We start from the raw sequence: 11,775 nt of genomic DNA, 5'->3' as shown, positions 1-11,775 counted from the left end.
TTACAGAGATAGGGAGGGGCGAGGGCCATGGAGGGATTTGAATGTGATGATGAGAATTTTAAAACAGAGGCGTTCGGGGACCAGGAGCCGGTGTGGGCCGGGAGCCGGTGTGGGCCGGGAGCCGGTGTGGGTCGGCAAGCACAGAGGTGATGGGCAATGTTCTCGCCAAATTTTTTTTGCCTGCGCGGCCCATTCAAATTACCGTTAGTGTGCAGTTTGTGCCAATAGAACGCGATTGAGCCGGCCAACCAAGCAGGTTAAAGGGAACATTGGTGATGGGTGAACAGGTCAGTTTCACAAGGTAACGATGATTTGATGGGATTCTTACCTTTGAAACCGGATCTGCGAGCTGGTGACGTAAAGCTGCGCTGGAGCTGTGACCTGCTGCAGATTTACTTCTTGATGTTCCTTTAATTTTTGCAGCGTAAACATGTCTTCCTTTTTCCTCAATCGAGGATTCCCCTCTACTGTGGTTGACACGGCCCTTGACCGTGTCCATTCCATTTCCCGCACTTCTGCTCTCACCCCTTCCACTCCCTCCCAGAACCACGATAGGGTTCCCCTTGTCCTCACCTTTCACCCCACCAGCCTCCACATTCAACGGATCATCCTCCGCCATTTCCGCCACCTCCAACGTGATCCCATCACCAAACACATCTTCACCTCACCTCCCCTTTCAGCATTCCGAAGGGACCGCTCCCTCCACGACACCCTGGTCCACTCCTCAATCACCCCCAACACCCCTTCGCCCAGCACCTTCCCGTGCAAGCGCAGGAGATGCAACACCTGCCCTTTTACCTCCTCCCTTCCCACTGTCCAGGGGCCCAAACACTCCTTCCAGGTGAAACAGCGATTTACTTGTACTTCTTGCAATCTAGTGTACTGTATTCGCTGCTCACAATGTGGTCTCCTCTGCACTGGGGAGACCAAACGCAGATTGGGTGACCGCTTTGCGGAACACCTCCGTTCAGTCCGTAAGCATGGCCCTGAGCTTCCAGTCGCCTGTCACTTTAATTCTCTGTCCCCCTCCTACTCTGATCTCTCTGTCCTCGGCCTCCTACACTGCTCCAATTAAGTGATATGTTTATATTATACATGTATTTGGTCTCCCCAATGTCCCTAACCACCAACTCCATCCCTCTCCCTAACATCTGTCTGAGGCTGAACCAGACTGTTCGCAACCTTGGTATCATATTTGACCCTGAAATGAGCTTCCGACCACATATCCATGGCATAACAAAGACTACCTATTTCCACCTCCATAACATCGCCAGTTTCTGTCCCTGCCTCTGTTAATCCGCTGCTGAAACCCTCATGCATGCCTTTGTCACCTCTAGGCTTGATTATTCCAACGCACTCCTGGCTGGCCTCCCACATTCCACCCGATGTAAACTTGAGGTCATCCAAAACTCGGCTGCCTGTGTCCTAACTTGCACCAAGTCCCGTTCGCCCATCCCCCCTGTGCTCACTGACCTGGTTAAGCAATGCCTTGATTTCAAAATTCCCATCCTTGTTTTCAAATCCCTCCATGGCCCTGCCCCTATCTCTGTAATCTCCTCCAGCCCCACAACAACACCGCCCCCCCCCCCCCCAAGATGTCTGCACACCTCAAATTCTGCCCACTTGAGCCTCCCCGATTCCCATCGCTCCACCATTGGCGGCCGTGCCTTCTGTTGCCTGGGCCCTAAGCTCTGGAATTCCTTCCCTAACCCTCGCCGCCTCTCTTTCCTCCTTTAAGATGCTCCTTAAAACCTACCTCTTCGACCAAGCTTTTGGTCACCTGCCCTAATTTCTTATGTGGCTCGATGTCAATTTTTTGTCTTATAACATTGCCGTGAAACACCTTGGGAGGTTTTACTACGTTAAAGGCGCTATATAAATAAAAGTTGTTGTTGTTGTTCTAAGTAAGTTTATAAAGGCGTTCGGAGCACCAGCTGACCTTGAGTTATCTCTCTAACCTCATCTCACAGACTCTCCATTCTTTGGCAGGCATCTCGTGCAGCTCCCTCCCTTCACCTCACCAATGGCGGCCGTGCCTTCAGGTAGCTGGGTCCCAGGCTCTGGAACACCTCTCGCCTCTCCTCCTAAAGCCCATCCCTTTGATCGAGCTGATGGTCACCCCTTCCAAAAATCTCCTTCCTCCGTGAAGCACCATGGGACGATTTCTACAGTATGGCTCGAGGGGCTGAATGGCCTCCTCCTGTTCCTGTGTAACAGGCTCGAGGGGCTGAATGGCCTCCTCCTGTTGCTGTGTAACAGGCTCGAGGGGCTGAATGGCCTCCTCCTGTTGCTGTGTAACAGGCTCGAGGGGCTGAATGGCCTCCTCCTGTTCCCGTGTAACAGGCTCGAGGGGCTGAATGGCCTCCTCCTGTTCCCGTGTAACAGGCTCGAGGGGCTGAATGGCCTCCTCCTGTTCCCGTGTAACAGGCTCGAGGGGCTGAATGGCCTCCTCCTGTTCCTGTGTAACAGGCTCGAGGGGCTGAATGGCCTCCTCCTGTTCCTGTGTAACAGGCTCGAGGGGCTGTTATGATTTCCTTGCGGTGGGGAACACGAGCACTCTGAATTTCCTTCATTCATTTGAACAGATAGCAAATCATTGCCTGCAGACCCACTAACCGCACAGAGCAGTCAGTGCGGGGCTTCAATCTGCATTGACCCCGGTACTGACAGAAATCCACAATAATTATTCAGTTGCTGTTCATAGAATCAAACAGGAGGAGGCCATTCGGCCCATCGTGCCTGTGCCGGCTCTTTGGTCGAGCTCTCCCATCAGTCCCACTCCCCCTGCTCTTTCCCCATAGCCCTGCAACTGTTCTCCTTTTCAAGTATTTATCCAATTCCCTTTTGAAAGTTACTATTGAATCTGCTTCCACCGCCCTTTCAGGCAGCGCGTTCCAGATCACAACAACTCGCTGCGTAAAACCTCATCTCCCCTCTGATTCTTTTGCCAATTATCTTAAATCTGTGTCCTGTGGTCACTCGACCCTCCTGCCAGTGGAAACAGTTTCTCTGTATTTACTCGATCAAAACCACTCATCATTTTGAACATCTCTATTAAATCCATCCCTCTCCAATCAACAAACAGTTGTTAACTCTCAATGTATAATGGGAATATACTGGGAACACTGAATGTGCACATGGTCTGGGAACTGTTGCCGCTGTTTATATTGAGGCAGAGGTGACTAAACATCTGCCCCTGGCATCCCAGCCCTTGAAGCCCAGACACTTGGTGACTGAATAAATCAAATTCCATTGCTGACTGGGATCCCAGGATTATCGATCAGCTTTTCGACCACCGGATTACAGGCGTTCTCCCCCACCAGAACTGTGGATTATCCTGCTCGTCACCTTTACCATGCTCAATCCTTTGTTTGAATCTTGTAGGTCTGCAGGTTTGGAAAGGGCGGTTCTTCGCTCTGTTGCCCAAAACCTACATCAGAACACCAAGTTCGGTCATCATCAGTAACGTGACATATCTGCACCTCGGGGAAGATGGTTGTAAACTTTCAATTGGGCCGCAGGCTCCATTATGCAGCCCATGAAGATATAATGAAAGCATCACGAAGCAGCGGTACAATTCAAGCCTTTATTGGGGGGATCAAATACACGTTTGGAATATTACGCAGAACCATCTACTGAACGGATAATCAATTCCTAAAAACAATCACACCTTGCAAATAAGAGTCTACAGTCTAGTTCAGAGGGCAAAGTGTGTCCAGATCTCTCTTTCATAAACTTGATCAGGCTGATACGTATAGATTGTAGACCGCCCGTTATATTCTGTCCATCATTGGCGATTGTACAAACAATATCTAAAGGATGGATTCTTGCACTGAATGAACCGTCTGCTCGGAGGTGTAGAAGGCAGGAGTTTGGCCCAGGGGTCTCGCCCACTCGCACGACTGCGGGTTACCGCAACTTAAGTAAATCCGGGCCGACACACCGGTGCAATGCTGAGGGACAGCACTATTGGAAAAGCAGGGGAGTTCTCCCCGGTGTCCTGGGCCGATATTTATCCCCCAACCAACATTACTAAAGCATTAACTGGTCATTGCTGTTTGTGGGAGCTTGCTGTGCGCAAATTGGCAGCCTCGTTTCCTACATTACAACAGTGACTGCACTGCAAAAGTAATTAATTGGCCGTGAAGCACTTTGGGACATCCTGAGGATCTGAAAGGTGCTATAGAAATGCACGATCACTAGTGTAAAGAGGTTTACAACTTTCAGTGCAGTGACAGCACCAGCGGAGATAGCACTGCACTGTGTACAGCGCCAGATCAGCAGTCACTGCATGATCCCTGCACTGGGCTTTCAGAGTGTTAATAGCCTTCATAAGCAGCAGCCTTAGTGGTGGCACCTTGCCCGAGTCTGAAGGGCGTGGGTTCAACCCCACTCGAGAGACTGGAGTGCGTGACCTAGGCTGACACTTTCAGGCAGTGCTGCACTGTTGGAGGGGCGGTCTTTCGGTTCACACCGAGGCCCTCTCGGGTGGACTTAAAAGATCCCACGGCACCATCGGAAGAGGAGACGGGGAGTTCTCCCAGTGTACTGGCCAATGCTCATCTCTAAACCAATACCATTTGCCTAAATTACAACACTGACTACATTTCAAAAGTACTTCATGGTCTGTGCTTGGGACATCCTAAAAACATGAAAAGGTGCCAAATAAACGCAAGTTCCTCATTTCTGATATTAGCTGCATGAATGTTGAAAAAGGAAGAAAGGTACAGACCCACTAGGCCAACAGTGCTGTCTGAAAACAAAGCATCATAAAACAGACTCGCATTTCTCCAGCGGGCCTTTCACCACCTCCGGACGTCCCAAAGCACTTCACAGCCAATGAAGTACTTTTGAAGTGTGGTCACTGTTGTAATGTAGGAAACACGGTAGACTGTATTCAGTGCACTGATAATTGAAGTATTAATGATAGACACAGCAACATCACTAATGCAGCATAGACACGGATATCTTTCACCCTGTCGCTGGGTTACATCTGTGACGTCACAGTACTCAGAGCGGCACGAGAACATCACTGCTTTAGGACATCACTGCTACCGACTCCAAAACAGAACACAAGACATAGGAGCAGGAGTCGGTCATTCGGCCCCTCGAGCCTGCTCCGCCATTCAATAAGATCATGGCTGATCTGATCTTGGCCTCAACTCCACTTCCCTGCCCGCTCCCCATAACCCTCGACTCCCTTATCGTTCAAAAATCTGTCTATCTCCACCTTAAATATATTCAGTGACCCAGCCTCCACAGCTCTCTGGGGAAGAGAATTCCAAAGATTCACGACCCTCAGAGAAGAAATTCCTCCTCATTTCCGATTTAAAAGAATGCCCCCTTATTCTGAAATTACGCCCCCTAGTTCTAGATTCCCGCACGAGAGCTTGAATAGACCAGGGCAGCAGGAGGCGCGGCTTCAGGACCCAAAGGGCAAACATCAGTTAAATCCAGAGAGCAATGGACTGCAGCCAGGATACCAGACTGAAATCAGACTGCTCTTGTTCAACTGTACCCATTTCATCAATGGGTTTAATGAATGAACTGCCCTGCAAACGTGGAAATCACCTGGTTAACACTCAGCTTTCCAGCCCAAACAACCGTGGAATTAAATCTCTAAATTGCCACCGAGCAAGATTATCTTGTTGGGCGGGTAGGGTAGGAGGCATGTGATTGCCCTCCTGATCAGGTCCGAGCGGCGCCAGACTGCCACAGTACCAGCACGCTCGCTTCAGAAAAAGTTTGTGCACAATCTTCTGTCGCCCACCTCGCACGGGCGGATTGAGTGACATTGTACGAAGCAGAAAAGTGATGGCAAGGAACATTTTTTTTTAGAGACATTAACCCATTTATTTTAAACTAGCTGGAGTACCCGGCGTTGCCGAGGGAACTGAAGAACCCTCACCAATTTAGGTTCAGTGACGGTGACAAAGGAGGTCAGTTCCTCAACATTGTAGGTGGTTTCCCCGAGTACCTCTCTGCTGAGACCTGGAGAAGTATTCCTACAGGGAGATGGAAGGTTCAACTCAGTCAGAGACTTGCCAGCCAATGCCAAAGTCTTCTCCTCCAAAAGGATCAATACCTGATTGTACATTGCATCAGTGAAGTTCAACTCCATGGCGGGGTTGGCTCTCCTGAGATGGTGTTGGCTCTCCTGAGATGGTGTAAGATGTCTTCTGTCAGGCTGTCTTTGTGATCTTCCCACAACTGCATCGGGTTGGAAGGGCTGCAGAGGGCAATTATAATGGCAAAGAGATTTCGTAGCCTATTGGGGGAGTAAGACAGAGCAGCTTCTGTCATCGTTGCATGCCAATGAATGTCATCCTCAATGAGTCCTCTCCTGCGGCAAGCTTCTTGAAGGGAGGCACGGAGATGGCCACTGAAATTCTTGGTCATTAAATGATGTTGGGCCAGCAACCTCATGGAGGAGTAGACGAAGGTGAAAGCACTCGGTGTTGTTCCTCTCTCTTGTTGAAACAGTCTTCAGAAGGATTTGCTACAAACAAATGCGATATCACATACATTTACTTCTAGGTTCTTGTATACAAGTGAGAGCAGGGGAGCTCAGGAGGCCACGGTTTATTGTAACAAACCCTCAACAGTTTGACGTCGTGGTGTTACTAAGTCACGCAGCACTTCAACCTTTGGATGAATATAAATTCCCAGGCAGAGGGACATTCCCAAAAATCACAGACACTGGAAACCCACAGGACAACTGCAGGTCAGTCAGTGACTCCACTGAATGAAGAAAATGTCCAAGTGAGGCGAACAAAAGAGGATTTCATTCTGTAGTCAGAACTCCTTTTTTACTTACTGAAAAGTACAATTCCTCACTCCAAACAACTCCTTTAACAGAATAAAAGCTCCTCCAATATAATTCATATTTATGATCATCAGTCTCCAAGGCACTCCTCCGGTACCCAGTCAACACATCGAAACTGTGGTGAAACCCATTCAACGACGAGACAATGCTGCATAGTGAAGGCACATGTCTCCAAACAGATACAAGGATTGTTCACGGATTTCTCTCTAAACGTTACTCAGCTCTTAGCCACAGCACAAGTCACGGCTCTTATAGGGAATCTGATGCTGTGGTCACTGGAAGTGTCAAACTGTTTTGTACAAACAGAATACAAAACTACCACAGGGAGTGGTCGAGGCGAATAGCGGAGATGCATTTAAGGGGAAGCTGGATAAACACAGGAGGGAGAAAGGAATAGAAGGAAGGATATGGTGATGGGGTGAGATGAGGAGGGGTGGGAGGAGGCTCGTGTGGAGCAGAAACACCGGCACGGACTGAATGGCCTGTTTCTGTGCAATATTTAAACCGTTTCTCACCCGCATGAATTTGTTGATGGGTTGTCATGTGGGTGTAAAAAAAAATCTTTTTACAAAAGTGTGTTGGAATAGTTTTGTCTTCGGCGCGGTGTCAAGTGACTGGACTGGCGGCTGCCCTTTCTGCGCACACCGACAGTCACAGCCGCTTCTCTCCGCTGTGAATGCGCTGGTGCTGGATCAGGTGACTGGACCTGTAAAAGCGCTTCTTGCAGACGCTGCACTCAAAGGGCTTCTCGCCGGTGTGGATGCGCTGGTGCACGGTCAGGTCGCGGGACGTGCAGAAGCGCTTGCGGCAGACAGCGCACTCGAACGGCCGCTCCCCGGTGTGAGTGCGCTGGTGCACCGTCAGGTTGCTGGAGGCACAGAAGCGCATCTTGCAGACGGCGCACTCAAAGGGCTTCTCGCCGGTGTGGATGCGCTGGTGGACCCGCAGCTCGTTGCTGGTGGAAAAGCGCTTGGCGCACACGCTGCACTCAAAGGGCTTCTCGCCCGTGTGGAAGCGCTGGTGCCTCGTCATGTTGCTCGACTTGCTGAACCGCTTCTGGCACACACTGCACTCAAAGGGCTTCTCGCCCGTGTGGACCCGCAGGTGCCTCTTCAGCAGGCAGGCCCACCGAAAGCCTTTCCCACACACAAAACAGTGAAAGCCCTGCTCCTCCCGCACAGCAGGCGCCTGCTCACCGGCTCCGGAGCTTTCAGAAGAGCCGGCCTGGTCGTTCATTAACGTCGCCGGTTCTTTCAAGATTTCCATTTTAACCCTTTGTTCCCCCAACGCTTCTAACCGCCAAACCTGAACAAACAAAACAAATGAATTAGTAAAAAAAAAACCTTTGGGGGTTGCAATTCTCCTGAGCTATAAATATCCCTAATTCGTGTGTGTGTGTACCTGGTTCAACTCGTTTTAAAGAGAACGTGTCACTGCCATCAGTGTAGCTCAAGGTACCTTTTGTCAAGCTTCCCTGTGGCAGGTACAGTAAATGTGCTTTTATAAAGCATGCCTGCTGTCTATCTATGGAGAGGGAACCCTTGGTAAACCACTGGATCTGCGATGGCAGTGCTCATGGTAATTGAGATGATGAAGTGTTTCACAGCAACAGGAGCATTATATCATGGAATGGACAATGTATATTCTGCTGCTGTGAAGCTGGGTTTAGCTGACCGGTTCTTTAGGAACAGGAGTAGGTCATTCAGCCCCTCGAGCCTGCTCCGCCATTCAATTAGACCTCAACTCAACATTCACTAGGGTAGATACTGAGAAACTAGTTCCTCTGGTGGGAAATATGTTTAGAACAAAGGCGGCAATCTTAAAATTAGAGCTAGGCTGTTCAGGATTAAAATCAGGGATTAGGGCGATATCTGGACTCCAGGGTTAAATTTCGAGGAGAGATTACACAAACTAGGGTTGTATTCCCTAGAATTTAGAAGGTTAAGGGGTGATTTGATCGAAGTTTTCAAGATATTAAGGGGAACAGATAGGGTAGATAGAGAGAAACTATTTTCATTAGTCTAGGATTAGGGGACATAGCCTAAAAATTAAGAGCCAGACCTTTCAGGAGTGAAGTTAGGAAACACTTCAACACACAAAGGGTGGCAGAAGTTTGGAACTCTCTTCTGCAAACAGCAATTGATGCTGGGCCAATTGTTAATCTTAAATCTGAGATCAATAGATTTTTGTTAACCAAAGGTAATAAGGGATATGGAGCAAAGGCGGGTATATGGAGTTAGGTCGCAGATCAGCCATGATCTCATTGAATGGCGGAACAGGCTCGAGGGGCTGAATGGTATTATAGAAATTATAGGCACAGAAGGAGGCCCTTCAGCCCCTGTGTCTGTGCTGGCTGAGAAATCCATCCAGCCTCATCCCACTTTCCAGCTCTTGGTCTGTAACCCTGCAGGTTACGGCACTTCAAGTTCTGTTCCTGTGTCTTAAGTTTGGGGGGAGATTTTCCCAGTTGGTGAAGGCCTTAGAGATGGTGCAGAAAAGATTTACAAGAATGATTCCAGGGATGAGGGACTTGTGGATAGACTGGAGAAGCTGGGGTTGTTCTCCTTAGAGCAGAGAAGGTTGAGAGGAGATTAGATAGAGGTGTTCAAAATCAAGAGGGGTCTGGACAGAGTAGAGAGAGAGAAACTGTTCCCATTGGCAGAAGGGTTGAGAACCAGAGGACACAGATTTAAGGTGATTGGCAGAAGAACCAAAGGCGACATGAGGAAGAACTTTTTTACGCAGCGACTGGTTGGGATCTGGAATGCACTGCCTGAAAGGGTGGTGGAGGCAGATTCAATCACGGCTTTCAAAAGGGAATTGGATAAGTACCTGAAGGAAAAAGAATTGCAGGGCTACGGGGAAAGGGCGGGGAGTGGGACTAGCTGAAGTGCTCTTGCAGAGAGCTGGCACAGGCTCGACGGGCCGAATGGCCTCCTTCTGGATGTAACCATTCGATGATTCTGTGCCAAGAGGCAACATCTGTATTTGGTGATGGTGTGAAGTGTTGAATTGCAGAGGCTCCTCTCCCCCACCCCAGCAGCTGGATTTGCAGCTGTTTATATTTGACTGCCACTTACCACCAGGCACTCTCACAGTCTTCCTGTGGGATCCCTCGCACGGTCCAATAGCTGCCCCTCACTCCTGGGGATACCCATGGGCTGTTCTCCCGCAGTTTAAACAAAAGAATAGCTGAACAAAGTGAGCTGAAAACTAGCCAATAAGAAGGCAAAAAAAGAACCAGCAACTTACCCTCTGCACCAATCAATCAGCAATACCTGCACGCTCCACCAATCAGGAGCATGGACCCTCGCCACGAATCAGAAGCAAGCACCCTCTCCACCAATCAGGAACATGGACCCTCGCCACCAATCAGGAGCATGCACCTTCTCCACCAATCAGGAGCATGCACCCTCTCCATCAATCACTCAGCAGGGTAAACCCTCTCCACCAATCAACGGCGCTTACCCATTCCGCCAATCAGTCGCAGACATCCTCTCTGCCAATCACTCATCAGACCCTACCCGTTCCACCAATCAGCGGCGTCTGCACGCGCAGCCGTGCTGAGCAGACAGCGGCCGACCCGCGTGCGCACGCGCCTAGCCGCTATGGCCAGGGTCCGCTTCAGGCTCCGCAGCGCGAATAGCGGCCTGGGCCCCGGGTCACAGGATTAAAAAAAAATCAGGAATCGGCCGCATGCACGCGAGCCCCAGCCGACCCAAACGCGTCGGCGTGTAATTTCAGCAACCAATACCTGCTGGGTCTTGTCCGCCCACCAGCACGGATTTCGAGCGCCGCAAGATGGCGGCTTCTTCCCAGAGGCGGAGAAATCAAACCAGCCCGCGCCGCGCGCCCCCGACGGTCCCAGCCGCGCTCTGATTGACGGTTCGTCGGTCCCCAGCCGCGCTCTGATTGGCTGCTCGACGGTCCAGCCGCGCTCTGATTGGCTGCTCGACGGTCCAGCCGCGCTCTGATTGGCTGCTCGACGGTCCAGCCACGCTCTGATTGGCTGCTCGACGGTCCAGCCGCGCTCTGATTGGCTGCGCTGTGATTCCGAAATGCGCCGCGCATGCGCTCTATCCCGTCTTTGCCCAATCAACTTCAAAGAAATCGGGCGGGAAGGAAAACAAAATGGCGGCCTGCTGGCTGGGAGGCGCTTTCCATCGCCTGTCCAGTCAACGATGCAGCAGCAGCACTCTCCCCACCTCAGGCTTGCTCCTCTTTGGCCAACTATAGAAACTCAGATCACCTAGAAACAGAGAAGATAGGAGCAGGAATAGGCCATTCGGCCCCTCGAGCCTGCTCCGCCATTCAATGAGATCATGGCTGATCATCCAAATTCAGTACCCTGTCCCTGCCTTCTCCTCATATCCCTTGATCCCTTTAACCTTAAGAAATATATCTAACTCCTTCTTGAATATATTTAATGAATTGGCCTCAACTGCCTTTGGCCTTAACTGCCTTCTGTGGTAGAGAATTCCACAGGTTCACCACTCTGGGTGAAGAAATTCCTCCTCATCTCTGTCCTAAATGGCTTACCCAGAGATCACCTAGTTCATGCACCTCAAATTGCTGATTCCAACAGGAGAGTTCTTAACACACAATGATCAAACACGTGGAATGGACTCTCAGAGAGGAGGAAAGACCCCCTTAGAATCATCTGAATTGTCCCTCAATGAACATCACTAAAACTGAAGATCTGGTCATTTATCACATTGCTGTCTGTGGGATCTTGCCGTGCGCAAATTGGCGGCCGCGTTTCCCACATCACAATAATGACTACGCTTTAAAAAAGTACTTCATTGGCTGTAAAGCGCTTTGGGGCGTCCGGTGGTCATGAAAGATGCTATAGAAATGCGATGCTTTCTTGAAGAAACAGTTGGAGGTAGCCCTTGTGCTGGATGAACTAAAATGGGCGAAATAGCTTTCTTTCCTCAACCTTAGTTAAA

The 11,775-nt window shown here is 50.0% G+C and overlaps 1 protein-coding gene across 1 annotated transcript; it reads right to left on the bottom strand.

Annotated features, from left to right (window-relative positions):
• Positions 1-7,249: 7,249 nt before the first annotated feature.
• Positions 7,250-10,684, bottom strand: LOC147097857 (uncharacterized). The gene is made up of 2 exons (XM_085970889.1): positions 10,581-10,684; positions 7,250-8,131 (listed from the first exon to the last, which is right to left on the bottom strand). The coding sequence occupies exon 2, from the start codon at positions 8,090-8,092 to the stop codon at positions 7,478-7,480; it is 615 nt and encodes a 204-aa protein (XP_085827015.1). The 5' UTR covers positions 8,093-8,131; positions 10,581-10,684; the 3' UTR covers positions 7,250-7,477.
• Between the last annotated feature and the right edge of the window lie 1,091 nt (positions 10,685-11,775).

Source organism: Somniosus microcephalus, chromosome 30 (genome assembly GCF_052327205.1).
Source record: "Somniosus microcephalus isolate GS21.2 chromosome 30, FLI_Smic_1.0, whole genome shotgun sequence".
Taxonomy (NCBI): domain Eukaryota; kingdom Metazoa; phylum Chordata; class Chondrichthyes; order Squaliformes; family Somniosidae; genus Somniosus; species Somniosus microcephalus.
Note: the sequence above shows the minus strand (reverse complement) of the source record. Positions and strands in the feature narration are given on the sequence as shown.